The sequence below is a fragment of the Chionomys nivalis genome, chromosome 19 (genome assembly GCF_950005125.1).
Source record: "Chionomys nivalis chromosome 19, mChiNiv1.1, whole genome shotgun sequence".
Taxonomy (NCBI): domain Eukaryota; kingdom Metazoa; phylum Chordata; class Mammalia; order Rodentia; family Cricetidae; genus Chionomys; species Chionomys nivalis.
In genome coordinates this window covers 40,207,995-40,230,674 of record NC_080104.1, presented here as the reverse complement: position 1 = coordinate 40,230,674, position 22,680 = coordinate 40,207,995, and the positions used below count along the sequence as shown (strand labels likewise).

Here is a 22,680-nt window from a genome sequence, read left to right as displayed (position 1 = left end):
AAAAAAATCATTTGGGGGTGATCTGTTGTATAACAGAAAAGTTGGATGAAATGGAACAAATATTAATTCTGGAGTTGGACATGTAGCTCAGAGGCAGAGTGCTTAGCGTATTTTAGGTCCTGAGTTTAACTGTTCTCTCTCTCTCCCTCTCCCGTTCTGTGCTATGTCCTAGTCTGGGTGCTGATTAGCAGACATGCTCAGTTTGTGAAAAGCCGTAAAGCTGCACATTATAAAGTGTGCACATGCAGAGAACGTGTATATGCAAATAGTCCATATTCTAAAATGCTTAACATCTCCAAGTACTGGAACTATCAATTTTGTTGTTTGGTTTTTTCTTTTTTTTAAGATTTATTTGTTGTGTATACAACATTCCATGTGTGCCTACACAACAGAAGAGGGTACCAGATTTCATTTCAGATGGTTGCGAGCCACCACGTGGTTGCTGGGAATTGAATTTAGGACCTCTGGAAGAGCAGTAAGTACTCTTAACCTCTGAGCCATCTCTCCAGCCCCTGGTTTTGTTTTTCAAGACAGGGTTTCTCAGTATAGCCCTGGCCGTCCTGGTACTCACTCTGTAGAACAGGCTGGCCTTGAATTCATAGAGATCCACCTGTCTCTGTCTCCTGAGTGATGGGATTAAAAGCAGGCAACACCACCACCAGGCAATAATTTTTAAAGAACACCCCTTCCACTTTGAGACAAGCTTTCATAGTCAATGCTGGCCTCAAACTCACTATACTATATACCCAAGGATGGCCTTGATCCTTCTGCCTTCCAAGTACTAGGACTGCAAGCATGCACCCCCAAGCCTTGTTTGTGACATGCTAGAAATCAAACCCAGGTCTTCCTGCATGCTAAACAAATCATAGAGACACACCCCCAGCCCTTTTTCTATTTTGAGACCCAGGTTGGCTTTGAAGGCACTATGTAGTCAATAGGAGTGATACCAAATCAACCTCATATAACCTACCAAAAAAAATCAGTTGAGTCATGAAATGTAGCTGTAACTTACATAGAACAGCCATGTAGCAATTCTATTTCCTGTCCCAAGCTCTCTGAAAGCATCCGGCTCATCTTTCTGTGGATAAAGCAGTAAACATAAGAACACACTGCAAATATACGGCCAGTGTTCTGTGTCCAAACTAGCCTCTCAAGTGCTCAGCCCTCACACTGAAGACTTTTGGGACAATTACTCCAAACTCCAGACCTGTCTTCTGAGTGTGTTCTATAACGGTGTTAGCAGAAATTCAGGACGGGGGAAGGAAGGGGCTGTGTAGTAGGTGAGCAGTACTGCAGGGAAGCTTGTGATGTATAGTGAGATGCCTTGAACGTGACAGGAGTTACACTAAGTCACGTGTACTACAGTGCAGAGCCAGCTCAGAAATGAGAACTGGTGAAAACAGTACTGAGCACTGTGGCGCGCTCCTGGTTGGTACTGTGCTGCAGTTATACGGACATCAGCCCTAGGGTGGGGAAGTTACACACAAGGGCCTCAGAGACTTATTTGCTACTTTCTAGCAATCAACGATTATCTCAAAATGGTATGTTTTAGTTTTGTAATGGGGGGTCTGATATCACCAAAAACCCTGAAATGTTTTAGTATCAGGATTAAGAGGAAGAAACAAAAGTGTTATTTTTGCAGGATTCCCTAGAAAAAGCACACTGGGACCTGAGATAAGCCAGTAAAGGAGCTGCTCCAGGACACTCTACCCTGAAGAGCGAAGAGGAGCTTGTGGAATCACACTGCACAGTGTTAAGAGGGTCAGTGATTATGGTGAGACCTGATTAAATGAAGATTTGATAATGACGCACTTTAATGTTGGCTCTGCTCCCAGTTCGTCTCTCATTCTCAATGCGTTCTGTTTCATACCTACTGCCCAATTCAATCACTTATCTCTCATCTTTCTAAAAGTTAACATTTTTCTATTTAGAATTTCCCTTTGCTTATTTTTCAAATTTTTGCTGCCCCTATCGCTTAGGGCTCTCACATACAGTATACAGTATTCAGTGTCTTGACTGCTGCTTGCTACAGTCTTCGGCTGCACCTTATCGACTCAGTTTTTCTTTTTTTGCAGGGAGTATAGCTTGCTCCTGCCACACTGAGGAACATTACCAAACTGAGCAACTTTAATCCTTGTCGTCTATGCGTCAGTTAAAGTCCCAGAGAACAGCTCCCCTCCCTTTCAAGCCACTCTTTCCCTTCCTGACGATTCACTCTGACTAGAGGGTTATGGCAAACCTCAGGCTAGTAACTGGAGCTCCAGGTGCGGACAGCAGTGCTGCTGGACACCTCATCCCCACTGTCCAGTGTGTCTGTGGGAACAGTCTTCCCCCTTCTTCCAGGCTCACCAATGCATTGAACGGAATGTGTTTTTTGAGTGGTTTTGTTGTTGTTTTCTGCAGACTTCTCAGGATCTCCTAGCACAACTTCCAAGTAGGCAATGAGTTTTTATAGGTGGACGGAATCAACAAAGGTATTCTTCCTGGCCATAACTAACCAAGTTCCTCTGCTCTCTCCTCAGCTGGGCCTGGTTTCAGAGCAGGTCATGCTTATCTCCCCACCCTCAGTATCTCATCTCTCTTCAGGCTCCTGTCCCTACTGCAGTGAGATAGCCCAATTACTGCTCAGTTATCGGCTAGGTACTGCCCCAGCTGGGCTGGCCCGTAACCTGGAGTGGAGCTTAGCCTCTCACTGAAATCCTCATTACAGTTGCACCCCACCCAGTCTACCTGTCTTAAACAAGCATTGCGAAGACATCTTTAAACATGGCATACCTAAACGTAAATGGACTAGTTATAGTTTCACATACCCGTGCAAAGTCAAAATGGGGTTCATACTGTCCTCCAACTCCATAATTTGCTACCTGAAGGAAAGAAACAAAACATGAATAAGAACTATTAATATTACCACTCAAGGGTCCAGAGACTGCATAGCATGGCTGAGGTCCTGAGTCCAAGCCCTAGTATCAAAAAGAAGGGGGAAAAGGTTAATACACAAATTCCCGAGAACCTCCACTTTGACCTCTTATATTGTAAGGTAAACTTTAAAAATTATTTTTTTAATTTTTAGACAAAAAAGGGTAAATATAGCTGTATAGTATTTGGTGTTTTTTTGTTTGGTTTTTCCAGACAGGGTTTCTCTGTGGCTTTGGAGCCTGTCCTGGAACTAGCTCTTGTAGACCAGCCTGGCCTCGAACTCAGAGATCCGCCTGCCTCTGCCTTCCCGAGTGCTGGGATTAAAGGCGTGCGCCACCACCACCCAGCAGTATTTGTATTTTAACAAATCTGGCCTGAAGACCAGAGGTAAAGCTAAAACCACTGGAGGTTATGATGACACACACCTTTAATCCCAGGACTTGGGAGACAGAGGCAAATGGATCTCTGAGTTCAAGGCCACCCTGGGCTACACAAGATCAATGAAGAAACAAATACGATGGTGGTGGCTCACACTTTTAATCCCAGTTCTGGGGAGTCATGCCTTTAATCCCAGAACTAGAGGGAATCTAAAATGGGAGAGAGAAGCTTAGTTTGCTTAGTCTATGGTCGCCCAGCCTTGGTAGAGGTGAGACTTCTGTAGTGGCTTTAGCTTTGCCTCTGGTCTTCAGGACAGATTTATCAAAATACAAATAATATACCACTACACATCACGTGTGTTGGAACCTGTGAAGGCAAGAAGCGGGGCATCAGATCCTCTAGAAATGGAGTTTAGGAGATTGTGAGCTACCATGTGGGTGCTGGGAACTGAACCCTGATTCCCTAGAAGAGCAACAACTGCTCTTAATTACTCAGCCATCTCTCCAGCCCAACACACTTTAACAAAAGTAAGTTTTCTTTTACATAATTTTAAAAAATCATTTTAGGTTAAAGGGAAGAGGTTCACACTCTTCCTGCTGTAAGTCCTAATACTTCAGATGGTCACCGGGATACCCCAGTAAAGGAGGCATTTGGTCTAACTCCACTTCATAGGTGTAACTTAGGACACAATATAAAATGAGAATGTTTTTTTAACCCTATTCTCCAACACAAATAGACAGTTAAGAGCACTACCATGACAAAGAACAAGCCGTCTGTAAATTATTACACTGTGCATGTTACTGTTAATGTTGAGGAAAAAACTGGATCCTCTATGAAGGAGAAAAGTAACAATTCTCGAAGGTTTTAAAAGTAGGGTAAACAGATTAGGGAAGAAAAAACACCTCTCAGTGGTTTTTAAAATCAGACAAATACTGAGGAAGAGGACTGCCACAGAGTGACAATTTCAGCAGCTCTCAGGCAGGTGCCCTGCTCTGCAGTGACCGTCAGCTCAGCTGCTGTGCTGTATTAGCTGCAGCGGCATAAAGCACAGACCGCGCTGCTAGTTCTGCATTTAACAACTTACTACGCTAACCTACACATGAGGACCAAGGACCAATCACATCCCTTTCATAGGCTGTCACTGAGTACTCTGCTGGTCACACATAGACAGCACAGCTGTGGTTGTGTCGCCTGCTTATGTCCAGTGATAAAGCTATGTGCAGTCCACAGGAGACGACAGCAGGGCACAGAGGCAGAGCATGAAGGTGCGGAAGGAGCTAACAAGAGAGAGGTGCCTGTTCTTGTCAGAGACTCTAGGCAAGCAGCCTGGGAAATGCCATGATGGCAGATGAGAGAAAAAGAGAAGCTATCCTCAGAGAGATCTCCCAGTACTGAGAGTACAAGGAGAAAACCCAAATTTAAGTATGACATATCACAAAACAGAAGCCCACTTTGAAACTGTGACAAGTACCATTCAAACTTTTTTTTTTTAAAATAAAAAGTACAACACTTTGTTTCTCCATATTTCTAATGTTTTAAATTGTCATGATAAATAAATATGAGGCCCGAGTTCAGGTTCCTGGCACCCATGTTTGTACAAGGCATAGCTGTGCACACTGTGAACCAGCATGAGAAGGTGGGCGTCTGCAGCAGGGACAGGAGGACCACTAGGGCTCACTGGCTAGCCAACCTAACCTAGTGGGCTCCAGCTTCAGTGACCTCATCTCAAGGGAGTAGGGCAGAAAGTGAAAGAGGACGCCCAGCACCTTCCGACTTCTTCATGGGTATGCAAATAGGTGGACTACACATAAATTAAAACTCGTGTTAAAGGACACCACTGAGAAGTGAAGACAGGTCACAGAACAGGATTTAATATCTACAAGTCATTGATCTGGTAAGGGACTAGTATCCAGAATATATAAAGAACACAAATGAACAGAACAATAGAAACGATCAATAAGCCTGTGAACGACATTCAGTATCATCAGTCAGGAAGATGCACGTGACCCCAGACACAGCAGCTCAAGCTCACTGTGCTGCACTAACCCTGGAAGAGGGAAGTGTGAAGAAGGCAAAGAGCTCGGCATGTCCCGTGTTGCTGCCGCACCCACTTTGGAAAACAGCCTGAATGCTCTTCAGAGGTTAAGTGCAGGGCTGCCACACGAGTCCACTCTCATTTGTACACACACTCACAAAACACACGTGAGAAGTTCCCATGTTTGGTCCTACAAAAACTTGTATGCAGAATTATTCACAGCAGCAAAAAAGCAGAAGTAACCCAGATATGCACCAACCAACTGATGAGCAGACAGCTCAAAGGAGACTCCAAAAGTGGGGATCCATGCTTCTTAGCAGCATAATGCTTAGTCAAAGAAACCCGACATAAAAGCCACATAATAAGTAAATCCTATATATAAAATATCCAGAATAAGTATATTCATAGAAGCACAAAGTAGCTAGTGGTTGCCAGGGGCTTGGGAAGTGGAATAGGAAGTTACTGCTCAGGGCATTGACCTGAGTATCTCGCTAGGGTGATGGAAATGTCTGAAAATCATGGTGATGAGGTCATAACCAAGTAAATATACCTAAACCAAGGTAAACTGTATGACATACAAACTATATGTCAATTTAAAGAATACCTTTTAAAAAGCCAAATTTACCCCAGCCACTCAACAAGCAGAATGGGTCTAGAAAGTATCAAGAAAAATTAGGACTAGTGGGATGGCTCGAGGGTAAAGGCGCCTGCACCAAGCCTGATAACTGGAGTCCAATCCTGAAGACCCACAGCATATATATTCACATGCCTTTACCATGATAAAATAAATTAATTTGAAAATGTGAAAGGTCAGAGTATGCTTACTAGTAAGTATAGTAATATATATCTTTCATTTTCAATTTCTGCAGTGGATTATTAAGGTCTTTGAAAGCTATGACTTACAGGGTCACTTACAGTCCTCAGGTATTACACAAGCCTGTTGTTCAGTGCCAGGAAATCAACAGGAAGAACCTCTTGAAGAAGTGGAAGTAACTGTAAGAAACTGGTAGCTTACCTGTAATTCCTCTGCTGTGGAAACATCTAGTCCGGTGAGATCTTGTATTCTCATATTAATTCTAGATACCACAGGGTCCTCATAGCCAGACAGCCAAGCACTAGGACAAGAAAATAGTAGTTTTATGGCTACTGTTTCATTAAATAAAAGCCCAATACCTGCCATTTTCAAAGCAACAAAGAGAACATTCAATTTTTTAAATACAGTGTTAGAGATCAAAGGCACGCAGGACATTGTGCATGCTAGACCCATGTGCTACCATCAAGCTTCCGTCTCAGCCCGTAGCTTTCCCCTAGCTCCACTGCGTCCTTCAGGGTGACTTCTACCTCCAACTTCCCTAGATTCAGTCTCCTTAGTACTAGGATAACTAGTGTGCACCACCACACCCATCCAGGATAATAAACGTTCAGCTCATCCGCTTGATCTTCTTGTCTGACGGTATCTTTACTAATACAATTTCTTAATAGTGAAACATTCTGCAGTTAGGGAATAGACACCTTGTGTTTCTATGGAACACTGCATTAATATAGGGAGACTATTAATGCTATTCCCTGTATCGAGAACCCTCTTTGTGCCCTACCTTTCTCTCTCTCTTGAGACGAGGCCTCATCAGTCTCCTAAGCAGCTGGAACTGCAGGAGCACATTGCCTGTTTACACTGAAAATTCCTGAACTTTCAGGAAAACACATGTTAAGCTGGAAACAATTATTTCTTCTACACAAAATACAGAAACTAACTAGAGTAGAGTAGGTCGAAGGGTCTGGAGCTGCTCTACAATGATGTCTTACTGGGAACAAATTCATGCATTATTTGCTTAAATAAGTTTTATATACATATTGCTGGCAGGAAGATAAAATGGTGCAGCCATTGTAGAAGACGATTAAGTACTTCCTCTAAATGTCAGACATGGTTACATCACCAGCAATTCTACTCCCATTTAGATAAGAAAAGTTAAATCGTAAAGTACAGAAATGTTCGTAGCAACATTATTAATAGCTAAAAAGTAACAACCTTAATGTTGATCAATTTATGAACAGACTCAATACAAATGTGGCATATATAAAAACACGAATTATTCTGCCATTATAGTAATTACACAAGGATGCATGCTGTAACATAAAATCTTAAAAAACATGTTAAGTGGAAGAAGTTAGATACAAAGGGTCTCATGCTATATGATTCCACTTATGTGAAATATGCAGAATAGGCAAATCAATGGAGAAAGTAATTACTGGTTGCTAGGGAGTGGTATGGAGTGGGGGTAGGGTGGGTAATGAATAGCTCCATTCATGAATACATGAAAAATGTTTAAGGAGTCTGGGGGAAATGGCTCAGGAGATAGTGTCCAGGTCCTCAAGAGATATTGGATCCCAGGACAAGCTTGCTAGGTAGACTAGCCAAACTGGTAGATTTCAAGTTCAGCAATAGATCTTCAGTTAAAAAAAATAAAAACAGAATGAGAAAGAATCCTGACATCAACCTCTGGTCTCCACGTGACACATTATAAAAGAAATCAATGTTTAGTGCATGTTATTATATAAAAATGGAATTAAATGGTAAGTACACAACTAAAAACTTAAAACAACTGGAACACACACTTCAGAAAGGTGAATTTGACAGCTACGGCTGAAGTAGATGCTTTCTTTGATTCCAGGGTTTGGAAACTGAGACAGCATTCGGAGTTTGAAGCCACCCTGAGCTATAGAAGAAAACCTTGCCTAAAAAACCAAAACTTAGGAAATTTAAAAAGAAAAAGCAATGCTGGGCAGTGGTGGTGCATGCCTTTATTTTAGCACTCAGGAGGCAGAGGCAGGTGGATTTCTGAGTTCAAGGTCAGCCTGGTCTACAAAGCTATTGCCAGGGTTGTTACACAGAGAAGCCCAGTCTCCAAAAAAAAAAAAAAAAAGGTACTAAATAAGTAAAGAAGAGAAAAGTGAAAACAAGGCTGGAGATGGCTCCTAAGTTAAGAGCATTGGTTGCTCTTCCAGAGGACCTGGGTTTGGTTCTCAGCACACACATGGTGGCTCACAGGCTCACAATGGTCTGTAACTCCAGTTTCAGGTTATCTGATGCCTTCCTCTGGCTTCTGCTGGCCCCAGGAATGCCATACATTTATGTCGACATATTTGCACACAAAATATCCATATTAATAAAGTAAAAATAAAATTAAAAAAAATTAAACACAAAAATAAAGTGAATTTTATGATTTGGAAGCTGTACTTCCAATATTAGGCCCAGGTTAAACCTCAGATCTTAAATAGGATGGAACCTCAAGTTCAAGTATGTCTTTTGTTCTGCTTCTGACCAGTCATTCAACTGGACAGATTTCTTTCTTCACTTCTCATTAAGCTTTGATTCTACAGTTCATTGTTTTAACAGTATTCTTGCAAAAATCTATACTTAACTGTTCAGAAAAAAAATCCCGTATCATTTTTCTATCTTTTTTTATTATATTTCATTTTGCAGTGATGAGGATGAAATCCAGGGCCTTACATATGGTAGGCAAACACTTTAACTCTGAGGAGATATGCCCAGCACCTAATTTTTTTATTTAGATTAATCTCAAAATAAGGCAGGTATGTTCCTGATGGGGGAAATCTCTGTCAGCCAATGATCTTTAAGAGGTGGGATCAGGTTAGGGCGTGACCTATTGGATACCAGGAGAAAAAAATGCCTGGCTGCCCAGGACTCTCTCTCTGTGGTTCCTGTGCAACACAGCTGAGCTTGAACTTCTCGTTCCTGTTTCATGAGTTTGCCCCTTATGATAAAGAAGAATATAACTGGTTTATCTTGGAGTTAGCCTGGTATTCTTCACCCCATGTCATTCAACATGTTCTAGTAAAGTTCCATAAAGCCAGCTTTGAATGGGGAGCCTGTGCTTATTATAACATGAAATTTACTACCCAAAGACAGAAACCAACTTCTACTGCCACCTGCCTGACAGCCACCAACTTTTCAATGTCTATTACTTTTTGTTTTGACACAGGATCTTAAGTGGTCCAGGCTGGCCTTGAACTCACTATGAACTGAGCTCCCAATCCTCCTGCATCCACCTCCCCGCTCTAGTAATTCTATATGCACTGTATCTTCTACTAAAAATTAAATAGTCAAATATCTTTCTTTTTGGATTCATGACAGGGCTTAAACTTTCAATTAGTGTTTCTACTTTTTCTAAAAACAAGGTTCCTCTATTTGAAATAATCCTGACTTTTAACACACAAATCTTTTTTTTTTTTTTTTTTTTTTTGGATTTTCGAGACAGGGTTTCTCCGTAGCTTTTTGGTTCCTGTCCTGGAACTAGCTCTTGTAGACCAGGCTGGCCTCGAACTCACAAAGATCCACCTGCCTCTGCCTCCTGAGTGCTGGGATTAAAGGCGTGCGCCACCACCGCCCGGTTTTTAACACACAAATCTTAAAAGCACTGCAGGGAAGTTGGCAGAGGAAGAAGCAGCATCCTTACACAGCCTGTAGAGGGTAGACGGGCTAAGTTGGGGCCACTTCAGAGACAGTTACAGACCTCCACAGGAAGATGTCAGTAATGTCACACCTCCTTACCACAATGTAGATGTAAAACTAACATGTTACAATTAGCTAATATAAAGTCAATAAACTGTTGCTTTGTAAAGACAAATGAGGTTAGAGCACTGCTTCCCAATAGCAACATTTCCAATTTCCAATAATTCTTCTTCAAGTGTTTGGCGGTTAGCATCTGTCTACTTTGATTCTCTCTGTTTGAAAACCACTGTTTAACCCATTAGAGGGCAGTGATGTTAAACATTAGGGCACTTTTAAACAATCTGAAATCATTCAGAATTATGCCATTCTGGCAGGGTGTGGTGGTGCATGTTTTTAAGTCCAACACTCTGGATGGAGAACAAAGAGGATCTCTGTTAGCTTGGGGGCTTGTCTGGTCTATACAGCAAGTTCTAGAATAGCCAGGACTACATAAAGAGACCCCGTCTCAACAACAACAAACAAACAAAACCCCCAAATTCTGCACATTAGCTTAAATGTTATAAAAATACTTTTAGAGGGGGCTGGAGAAATTGCTCAGAGGTTAAGAACACTGGCTGCTCTTCCAGATGTCCTGAGTTCAATTTCCAGTAACCACGTGGTGGCTCACAACCATCTATAATGAGGTTTGGTACCATCTTCTGGCCTGCAGGGACACATGCAGGCAAAACACTACATATAAATAGTTTTAGATTCTTATACTTGCTTCTTAGCAATATGGGTAAACTAATTTTAGGCATAAATGTCATATTATGTTTATAACATTATAAATACCAATTGCCAGAAATCATTATTTAGAGTGAAAAACTGAAAACTGTTTCCAAGAATAAGCCACCAAAATCAAAAACCTTTTCTCCTAGTTTAAGCGTATTGTTTACTTTTATGATCAGGATTTGTGCTATAGCAAGCTGACTTCAGAATTTATCCAACTTAATTGTCTTTTCACAACGCATAACCGAACCAAAACTTAAATTCCATCACTGTCATCTAGCCAGCAATAAGAGGTAAGTTTTTGTTTTGTTGGGGGTGGGGCTATTTGGTTCTCACAGAAAAAGACATGATTTACCAGCTCAATGTTACATATAGTTATATAAATAAAAATCTAGGCTAGCCTTGAATTCTTGGATTCAAGCAATCCTGCCTTAGCCTCCCCGTTAGCTGAGACTCAGGTACCCACCATGGCCAGCCCTCAACAACAGCAAACTGCCATGTGTGCTCTGCCAAGGAAAATTCCATCTGCTGGAATTCTGGAACCTATCCTTTTGCATAAAATGATATGATCACTTAGAAATAATTCCTTTTCGGGTTGTTACAAAATGCAGATGTTTCTAGAGCAAAAGGGATTATTACATTAACTGACATCAGAACACATATTTTCTTCTATGAAAACTTTTTAATTTATAAGGGAAACAAAATGTTGATTTATAATTTCAAAATTTTAGACTTCAAAATTTAGGTTTTCACAACTATGTCCAATGGCTCAGACCTGTACTAGGGTACTCCCAAATATCCATGAAACTCTCTTCCTCTAATAGTAAAACATTTTATCTGTTAAAGCATGCTTAATATTTTCAGTGGGAAGTTTCTTTAGCAGTTAATGTCTGTCTTTCAAAGCATATTTTTATTTTGATACATTTCTTTAAAAATAAAGTCATTGAAATAAAGTGCGTTTTTCACTAGTTTAAAACATACCATACTTGCTAAAAACTGGTCAAAGTTTCAGGCATTGAATGCTACTGGCTATAAATATGTCTTCTGTTGCCACTTAGGATGTATAACTTCAAGTATGACTATGCCTTTTTCAAATAAAACTAGAATACTTAAAAAGTCTGAAATATTGAATAGGAGTTAGCTTTAAGAAAACAAGTACTTGTGGATCACTTTCAACAGAAGTTATATGAAAATGGGAAAAGTCCAATTACATACTTGTCTGTGGATTCCTTCATCATGTGTATTTTATATATAGAAGCTTTCAAAAATGTAATCCCAAACACTTCATTCATGAAAGTTTGATTTTTTTAAGATTATAATAGAACCACATCATTTCCCATTTCCTCCACTGAAATGATTCTTAGAAGCATCCAAATCAGGAGAACTTAAGATACTTACTAGCTTTATGACTGTAAAAATGTCAAATCCATGTGCAAGTCTCTGAAATACAGTAACAGCTTTATGGGGGAGGTTTTGTCTTGAGACGGGGGTCCCCCTATGTACACCAGGCTGGCCTCAAACTCAGATTCCCTAGTCTCAGCCTCCTGAATGCTGGCATTACAAGCTATCCTGGTTTGGTTTGGCTTTGTGTAGTCCTGATTATCCTGGAACTTAACATGCAGACCAGGATAGCCTCGAACTCATAGAAATGAATGTATTCCTGAGGACATGTCCCATCATGGCAGCTTAAAAATTGTTCCCTGAGCCAGGCAGTGGTGGCGCACGCCTTTAATCCCAGCACTCAGGAGGCAGAGACAGGCGGATCTCTGTGAGTTCGAGGCCAGCCTGGTCTACAAGAGCTAGTTCCAGGACAGGAACCAAAAAGCTACGGAGAAACCCTGTCTCAAAAAAAAAAAAAAAAAAAAAAAAAAAAAATTGTTCCCTGATCTCCTTTTGTGTACTACTACATGCAGCATGTATGTGACCATACATATACATGCACACAAACATGCACATGTACACATAAAATGTAATTTAATGAATTTTAAAAATTAAACACAGGATACTTGGAAATCTCATGCCATTTCCCCTCCCTGCGCCAGAACTTGCATTTTCATCCCATTCTTCTATTCAGTGGTCTCAGAGGAGGCAGAGTAGTAGGTTAGTGGGGACTCGTCCTACCTACCAAGGCACAACAAGCAACCTAGCTGTCCCTACATCTTCTCCAGTTGTGACATTTACTGAGTGCCAGAGATGGGATTAACCATGCTCAAATAGCCAACAACAACAAAAATGACCTGATTCCAAGTATCAACTGTCAACCATGGTGGCACCTGGGAACATAGCACAACAGGAAGATGCTGAAGAGGCTGAAGCAGGATGACCACAAGTCCAGTGCTAGCCTGAGCTACACCTTACGCTGGGAACATACGAGAGGCCTAGGTTCAACTTCTAGTCCTACAAATTAACAATAAAAAAAAAAAATTTAAAGGTAAAAAATATTAATTTGAGAAATCTTATTCCAGAGCTATAACAAAAATATTTATATAACTGACAACACCATAAATTTCCTGTTACATAAAAGCTTGTATTAAAAGTAGTATCTTTAGGGCAGGCAAAATAGCTCAGATCATGCCATGAAAACCCGAGTTCCATCTCCGCTAAAAAATAAAAATAAATAAATAGTAATAAAAAGTCTGTAATTACAGTCCTCCTATGCAAAGATGGAAGGTAAAGAAAGAAGACTCAATTACCCAGAAGATCAGGAGTCAGTCCTGAGTAAACATCATGGCAAACACAGCAAGAAAGACCATGCTTCACCAACTGGAAAGAGAACCAACTCACAAATTCAGAGAAGCTCTGATTTCTTCATGTCCACTCTGGCATGGGCACACACACATAATAGCAATCAATCAATCAATCAAAAAACTTAAAGAGTAGTAGCTTCAGATTGAGTTACTTCAACTATTATTAATACATGTTAATCTAAGCAATTACTCTCAAATATATTTAAATGTTTATAATGAGACAGGACAGAGCTTACATTTATTTCTATAACTTTGGCATCTGTAGAAAAACTTTACTTAGGGTTAGAATCCAGCAGAATCCAGAGTAATGACATTTCTGATTTCATTTTCTAACCTGAGAAGCCATTATCAACAGGTGTGAGTCACTGCTGTACTAACCTTACTTGGCCTTAGTAACACAGTTTAATCTGCACCGTGATCCTTAACTGTTACTTCTAACTGTTGCTGAACGGAAGGAATTGAAAGCTGACTTGTAGGAGCCTCACTGTCCTTCTAGGCATTTCTTTTACAACTATTGGTGACCACAGACTAAGGCAGGGTTTGCCTTGGGCCTTGCACTGTGCAGAGAGCCTTTAGGGAGCTCTCTCAACATAAGACACTTCCCATATCAGCATTGCTGGAGCCGCACTGGGCATTCTATACTTATCAATGAGCTGGAAAATGCCTGAAACTGCCTGGATCTATCTGCTTATTGGTCCATTATGAAAATCAAGCACAGACATCAAAACCGTCCCCTGACATCTACATCTTAGAAACAATATCATATATTTTGTCGAAATTAGATTCTCAAAAAAGAACACTCCAAATATGCCTCAATTCTCTCCACTGCTCCCTTACCTCTTAGATACTCTGTACTGTGCTGTGGTCAATTTCCCCGTCTCAGGGTCATGTACTGTAGCTCGGCTCAGCTACGAAAAGAAAAAAGAGAAAGGACAAGGGCTTACACTCCAGCAGGCCATTGGGCTTTGTTCACTTTTTTGTTTTGTCAAGCCACAGGTGATTGGAAGGATTCCGACTGGTCTGCATGGCGGGTAATGGGTCGAATCAGCAAAACGTTCAGAAAGGTGGCAGAAGAGCAGCCACTTCTGAGTCAGGAGAAAATGGCTGACGGAATTTGACTGTAAATGCATTTATTGTCCTTTCGCTTTTTTAACTAAAGTCATTCGCGGCCGTAAGGAATGATCTGAGGCAGTGGGTTTCACAGGAGCTTCCCCAGGTCTACAAGTTCAATGTTCTTCAAATATAGTTTACAAAGTATTTGAAATTAGTTCCTCATTTTAAAACTTTCATCGGGATGAAACTGTTTTCCAGTCTCTCCGCATCATCCAGGTCAGCAGAGATCACAAGCCCTTTGAAAGACTGAGCTCAGAAGCAGAACTGCTCTTTCCGCAGCCAACTTTTGGGCAGCGACTTTGAGAAACTCCAGTAAGAACAGATTACTCCATAATGACAATCAGATTAAAGGCGAAAGACAATCGCTGTGCAGGAGGGAGTGAGACACATCAGCACTCCACCCCACATGAAGGGGTTGCTGCTTCTTCATTTCCCACTCTCACAACAAAGGGCTTGAAAAGGAAAGAACCAGGCAGTTTCCTGAGTGTTTAATACCTGACCTTAAAAATACAAAGCACTTAATTCCTGAAACGTGAGGCTGAACAGAGATAAAACAGAACTTCTAGTTCAAGGGGAAGCCTGTGAAACACAAAGCTTGCGTCCATGCGTTATGCTTCTATGTGTAAGGCGGCCACTTGAGCTGGAGACTAGAAATGACCTACTTCTGTAAATGAGTAAGAATTCCGGTAGGATGTTCAAGACACTCTTAGGAGGAAAAATATGCAGCATACAATCTCTTACCTTTTGCTAATTCTGTAATGTACCGTCTCCAAGTCTCCTGTTATTGGGTTTGAAATGGTGGCTCGCCTCAGCTGTGAAGCCAACCATCAAAATAATTGCATTACAAGACAAAAATTGAATCACATTTCCCTAACCAGTCAGACCTCTCCGTTTTTTCTTTTTCTTTAAACAAAAGAGGGTGAATAGGAAAATATCTAAATACCCTTCCAATCACCTTGTGTTGAGCCTTAAAAGTCAGATTTTTGGTGTGTTTCTTAAAAATTATTTTAATTGCTTTTGCACTGCATGAATACAGGCCACACAAACAGAAAAGACTGAAAATTAAATTTCTCCAATACTTAGAGAATGTGATGAGAAGAAAAATTCCTGAAATGTAAAGTACAATTTATGGCTTCAAGAATGGCTGTTTGTGCAGGGTGGTTGTGGCACATGCCTTTAATCCCAGCACTCGGGAGGCAGAGGAAAGAGGATCTCTGTAAGTTTAAGGCCAGCCTGGTCTACAGAGCTAGTTCTAGGACAGTCAGGGTTACATAGAGAATCCCTGTCTGGAAAAACAAAAAACAAAAGACATATTAATAATCGTCTACTCTAAAACCAGTGAGACATGTTTACAAAGGTTAATAAAATTTGTTTTAAGGTCATTTCTTCATCTTAAGAGATAACATGACTCAGTAATATACACAGTAAAACAGCCTTTCTGTGTGGGGAGAAAGCAGGGCAGCTGGGGTTAAAGGAAAGACGACAGCCACAACGAGCATCCCAGACTTTCTAAAATAGGAAGGCAATTCTGACATGACAAGCAAATTAACTAGTTGTCGCTGAATTTATTCATCAAAAACAATCCCAACTAGAGACCTTCTATCTCAAAAGTGAACTCCTAACAAATATCCTACCAAGAAACACTGGTAAAGTGGGTCTGAAAAGGACTGACTTAGGAATTCAAAAGAATGAGAAAATACGGAGTCATTCTGCTTGGCAGCTGATGTGTGAGAATGGCCCCGGACAGCACCTGATGCCCCACATTAAACCTTTGTACTTACAATGTCTTTTTTTTTTTTTTTAACTTTTTTTGATAAAACCAAAAAATGTAAGTTTGGAAAAATAATAAAACTTTAAAAATTTCAAGTTTATATGGACAACATAAATTGGATTTATGGTTTGTTTTTCTTCTTTTTGGGGTACGGCCACAAGGGTCGGAAGTGAGTGTGATCAAGGTGCGTGATGTGAAATTCCTAGAGAGTCAATAAAAATATGTCAAGAAATTAGAAAAGAAAATTTCAAGTTTATCTAAGCACATATACACACAGCCAGCAAATGCACCAGCCAAACCAGCTGCCACCAGCTTTAGAAGTAAAAAGCAGATGCTGCTGTAACCACAGTATTTATTCACATGCCCTTTGGCTGCTTTTACACCAGATGATGAAGTTGAATAGCTGGGACAGAGACCACACAGCTGACAAAGCTCGAAAAAAACACTGACTACCTTGACCTTTATAGAAATGCATCAACCCCTATGTATTCCAACAGAAAAAAATAATAATCAGAATTTATTTAATAATCTCTACAAAAGCTTGCATTTTATTATTAATAGATGTGCTGTTTTAAAGAACAAGATGATGGGGAAACAAAGGACAGAGGGATAGTCTCCACAGTCTCACACAAAAGACAAGTTCCTATGCCAAACACTACATGTGTAGAATTAGGCATAACTCACATTCAACTATTTTTCTTGATAAGATAGATTAAGAGCTGGGGAGACAGTTCAGCAGTTCCTCAGAGCACTTTGTTGCTCTTCCAGAGGACTGAGGTTCGATTCCCTGCACGCACACGGCAGAACACAACAATCTGTAACTCATGTCCCAGAGGATCTGATACCCTCTAGCCTCCATAGGCACTGTGTGCACATGGTAACATGGACACACATGCAAACAAAACACCCATATTCATTAAAGAAAATTAAAAGAATATATATAAATTAAAATTAGGAAACCATAATACTATTTTAAAATTAACAAGATACCTACAAAAACAGACTATGTATGAAAAGGTTTAGCTTTGAGTGGTACTGAAGGCTACAAAATATGGAGGTCTTCCAGTAATACAGCAAAAAACTAGTTTTTCATAAAAGAACACAAATCTATGGTTTCCATTACTTACTGTTTAAAGCCCAGCAATAGGGTGTATTACTTATGTAGATAACAAACTGAGATAGCTAGCATAAACCATAACTTAACAACATTATGTTGGGGCAATAACTCTTAAAACCATCTGAAGTTATGGCCACCTTAGTTATCTTTCCTGTCACCTTGCAAAGAAAAGATTAACACAAACATTCAGTAAACTGAGAAGAAAAAAAGTTACCCTTGGTTTTGCTAAGTCTTTGACAACCTCAATTTCTGCATCAGAAATAATATCATGGAAACGAATAATACGCGGCTTGTCCCACTCATCCTCCTGTTTGGCTGGAGCCAGAATAAATTTAGGATTTCGGTTTCCATCGTGGTAGCGGCAGAACAGCTTTTTTTGTCTCCGAGGTGTCTAAATATAAAGAAAATAACAAATATATTAAAATATTACCCACTGCTGATTCCTCTATGGGCTAAAAACAAGAACTATGATTGCACACACACACAGAGATGGTCTCTGGAAAAGCACACAAAGCAGCAATATCCTGTAGATGTTTTGCATCAAAGCAAACATTTATGATCTTTAAAATGTTATTAATGATTCTTAGAATTTGGGGGTGCAGCTTGGTGGTAGGCACTGGGTTCAATCCCTAGCATTGAAAAATATAAAAGATTATTTTCTGGGGAAGAGGGAGGCCTCAAATAAGAAAATAAGGTAATGTTTCTTGTTTCTACCATTCTCTTATCAAATAAATTATAGATATTATAAACATCAAATAACATTTAAATACTTATTTAAAAGGGAAAAAAAGTATACCTAGCATTTCTCCAAAATAACCAGGAGGCAGCCAGGAAAAAAAATGCAGTTTCAAGAAGGGGGAAAAAAACAAATACTAAAAGACTAAACTAAACAAACGTTTTCTAATTATTGCACAGTTAAAAGCTTGTAGTAAAAACAACAGTTATGGTAATACTGTGTGTGTGTGTACACTTTTAGCATGTATATATGTTTTTATGCACATGTAAGTGCAGTGCCCATTAAATTCAGAAGATGATGTTGGTGAACTCTCCTGGAATTACAGGTGGTCGTGAGTCACCTGATATGGGTACTGGGAGCTATACTCAAGTCCCTGAAAGAGCAGCAAGCACTCATAACCACTGAACTATCTCTTCAACTGCATAACAGTATATTTTTAACAGCAAAAGTGAAAATGAGTAGCTATGAAAAGGAGAAAGTAAGTTCTTAAAGAAACCAGGCATTTGTATTATTGAGAATGGTAACAGGACAGACAACAAAGCAAATGTTTCCTTTAACCATTTGTGCAAATGCAGCAATGAAATAAGCTATTGCTTTGTTTTAAAGGCAAGGTCCCTTACAGTCCAAGCTGATTTCAAACTCAAAAACCATTTGTCTCAGCCTCTAGGGTGTCTCAATGATGGTTTTACACCCATGTGTCATCATGATAAGCTTCTGGCTCTCATCTTAAACATATGTCATATATGAAATTTAACTGTTAAATAACAAATAATAATGTTTTTCTTCGTGTACTTCAAGAGTCAAATTCAAGGCTTTCTATCAAATAAATCTTTTATAATGATGAATGCAACAACTCGAAAAGGGGATGCTTCTCTAACTATGGGCAGAGCTGACATTCATGCGGCCTACTATATGGAACCAGAATTCCACTTTGCTGGCTTAAAAGTTACTAAGGAAAAGGACTGGGCATGTAGTTTGGTTGACAGAGTGCTTGCCTAGCATGCACAAAGCCTTGAGTTGACTCCCTAGCAATGTATTAACTGGGTGTGGGCATAGATGCAGAAGAACCAGAAGGTCAAAATTCCATAATAAATAAGATAAAAAGTTACAAGCCAATAGTCTGTGAGGTAGGAGATCCTGTTTTCAAAACAAGTTCAGACTCATGGAAATTCGCAAACTAACTAGATATTTGATCATTTGATATTATTATGCAACTTCTAGAAATCTATAAAGATATGATAATAACCTCTAGTGAGTTTGAGTTCTCATCTTTAAAAGATAAGTACTCTTAGAGCTTGATCTAGACTGTTTCTAAATTCTTAGCTCGGTCACTAGCCTGTGGTGTAGTTGGCAGGTGGTATCTTTAGGAAAGTCACTGGGGTGTGCCCAGGTGATGCTGGAAATCCGTCCTTGCTGCTCTCTGCTTCTGAGCTGCTGTGGGGTAAGCAGCTGTGCTCCACCACACATTCTCTCCCCAAGATGCCCTGCCTTGCCATGAGCCCAAAGGATGCAGTGAGTGTTATGGCTATAGAATGAAGTCTCTGAACCCCTGATCCCAAGTGGATCTTTCCTCCTCTTAAAGCTGTCAATCTCCGGCATTTTATCAGCGATACAAAGGTGTCTGACACACACATTATTATTAGAAAAGAAATGTACAAAATGGTCACAGGAATCTAATGAAGTCTTTCTATTCTTGAATTGCTCATTAGCTCCCAATAAAAGCAAAAACTTATTGATAGGAATCCGTGATTCTGTTCATGATGATGCAATATACACATCTGTGGTTAGACTGTCAACATTCTTCAATGTCTAAATAGAAACCCTAACTTTAATTTCTTAGTAGACAAAGAATTTAAACATATTTTCAAGAGTTTATACTTAGAAATACTTACTCTAAAAACTCACAATGTATGTCTGCATCATTTTGGGAAACGAAACAATGCGTACCACATGCACATTAATGCATTTTCATCCATAGTTAAGGCAGTACGGCACACTGCTTTGTGCAGTCATTCTGATTTTATCACACATGTATAAACTGACTCTCTAGCACTATGCACAAACACATGCATATTCATACACAATTAACTTTTTCCACTTTACCATTTTGATACCCTCCCCACGGCACAGCATTTCGTACTTCTGTCTCTCTGGCAGGTAATCCACAGCAATCCCTTTTTTCTTTGGTGTACTTTTCAGATCAGACTGGTCACCTGAAGCAGATTTATTGGTATCTTTTTCTTTAGTCATTATGTACTCAAAATATCTTAAGTTACCATTAGCTCTCTGATGTTCAGGATCTATTAGAGAGAAATAAAGAGTGTACATAGTCAAGTTTTCAGTTGTTCAATCATCAAAAAACTGTAATATAAACACAGAGATCTAAAGTTTATCTTCCTAATTAAGATGCTTTTAAGAAAGGAGGCACTAATGAAAGTTATTAGTACCAAAATAAGCGTAACTAGCACTGCCCTAGTCAATCAGGACATAGAGCTGCCCTGGACAGAAACAGCTCTGGCGACAGAAGCAGTTTTGAACTTTTAGGCAGCAGTTACTGCTTCTACTTTGAGAACTTCACTGAGCAGCCCCAGAACAACGTTCAGTCTGGTGTCAACACTTCGGATCCTTACTCAGCCGGGCATGGCGGTGCAGGCTTTTAATTCCAGCACTTAGGAGGCAGAGGCAGGAGGATCTCAAGTTCTAGGCCAGCCGGGTCTACAGAGTGAGTTCCAGAACAGCTAGGGCTACAAGGAGAAATCTTGTCTCAAAAAAAAAAAAAAAAACCAAAAAAAAAAAAACGAAACAACAAAGTTCTTACTCATCCATGTATTTTAGGTAATGGGAAAGATCATTTTGTGGCTACAAAGCAATCACTATGGTAAAGACAAAGCAGACCCACTTCATAACTAATATTCACCACAGACAGATTAGTTTACATCTGAGGGCTGAGTAGATGTCAGCTCTAAATTTCTAAGTGTGAAGGAAAAAGGAAACTGAAGAGATGTAATTTTCGAACATGCCAAATTCACTAATAGCCCCAGAAATTACTAGTAAGTAAAAACCAATCCAAGCAACCACAGAGATAAAAATAAAAAGAACAGGAAGCAGAGGCATCACTTGTGGCATGAATCAAAGTGTTCGGTTTGTAAATTATTTGTAGTTCTTTTGAAACAGATCACAATGTACGTTATGACATACAATAAGAGAGAAAAGTAAATGTGTATAGTGAGGGACTATATACTATGATGGAAAAAAGTTGACTCTTTTTCTATATTAATAAATTTTCTACATGGAATACGAAGTATAATTTAATTTAAAAAACCAAAAGAAAAACAAATGTTATTAAACTAATATCTTGATTTATTCATCTAACCAAGAGATAAACCAATTATCATAAAGCTCACTTTCAGATCAATCTTTTGGAACAGTCTCGCTTTTTTAACATCTATCATCTTTAAGATTTATTTAAGCTGGGCGGTGGTGGCGCACGCCTTTAATCCCAGCACTCGGGAGGCAGAGGCAGGCGGATCTCTGTGAGTTCGAGACCAGCCTGGTCTACAAGAGCTAGTTCCGGGACAGGCTCCAAAACCACAGAGAAACCCCATCTCGAAAAACCAAAAAAAAAAAAAAAAGATTTATTTATTATTATGTATATAGCGTTCTGCCTGCATGTGTGCCTGCAGGCCAGAAGAGAGCACCAGATTTCATTAGGGATAGTTGTGAGCCACCATGTGGTTGCTGGGAATTGAACTCAAGACCTCTGGAAGAGCAGCCAGGGCTCTTAACCTCTGAGCCATCTCTCCAGCCCCCGACATCTATCATCTTACTCAGGTACTCATCTTTAATCAAAGTACTTGGGAGGCAGAGGCTGATGGATCTCAGTGAATTTAAGGGCAGCCTGGTCTACAAAGTGAGTTCCAGGACAGCCAGGGCTGTTACACAGAGAAACCCTATCTCGAAAAACCAAAAAAATAAAAATTAAAAAAATTATTAAATATACTTTCTTCATAATTTATTATTTTATATATTCTGAGATTCCATTTCTAAAGATTTCAACATAGCAGATCTTGGGTAGAAATCAAGGAATTCTGGGAAGCTGGAGAAATGGGTCAGGAGTTAAGAGTACTGCTGCTATTGAAAAGGGCCAGGGTTCAGTTTTCAACACCCACATACTTTCAAGGGGATGCGATACCATCTTCTGGCCTTAGTGATACACCTACACACATGCAGGTAAATACTCAGACACATAAAATACATCACTTTAAAAATTCTCATATCATTTTCCTAACATTTTGAATACGAAATGCAAAAAAGAATAATGTTCTTCAAAGGACAGTGGTTAGTAATTACTATGGCCACATGGTAAGTAAATTTTCAACTGAGTTCTTCATCTAGATTTGACCTATTTATTTATTCATTATTTTGTTTTTTGGAGAGAAGGTCTCACTGTGTAGTCCTGGCTGTCCTGGAACTCAAGATGTAGATCAGGCTAAGCCTTAAATTCGTAGAGATTCACCTGCCTCTATCTCCCATGTGCTGGAGATTCAAGGAGTATACCACTATCGTCTGGTTGTTCCAGTTTTTAAATTCCCGGAGGAAAGAAAATGGCAGAGGAACACAGCGACGGC

General features: G+C 39.8%; 1 protein-coding gene across 2 annotated transcripts in view; it reads right to left on the bottom strand.

Annotated features, from left to right (window-relative positions):
* Nucleotides 1-22,680, bottom strand: part of P4ha1 (prolyl 4-hydroxylase subunit alpha 1) — a 55,806-nt gene that overhangs the window by 5,645 nt on the left and 27,481 nt on the right. The window contains exons 7-12 of one of the 2 annotated variants that reach the window (XM_057751448.1): nt 20,156-20,352; nt 17,531-17,707; nt 15,170-15,240; nt 6,345-6,444; nt 2,811-2,864; nt 1,013-1,078 (exon numbers count right to left, since the gene is read on the bottom strand). In XM_057751448.1, coding sequence (XP_057607431.1) covers nt 1,013-1,078; nt 2,811-2,864; nt 6,345-6,444; nt 15,170-15,240; nt 17,531-17,707; nt 20,156-20,352 — 665 coding nt within the window. Of the gene's footprint in view, nt 1-1,012; nt 1,079-2,810; nt 2,865-6,344; nt 6,445-14,152; nt 14,224-15,169; nt 15,241-17,530; nt 17,708-20,155; nt 20,353-22,680 lie in introns of both variants that reach the window. The other variant, XM_057751449.1, reaches the window with a different exon arrangement.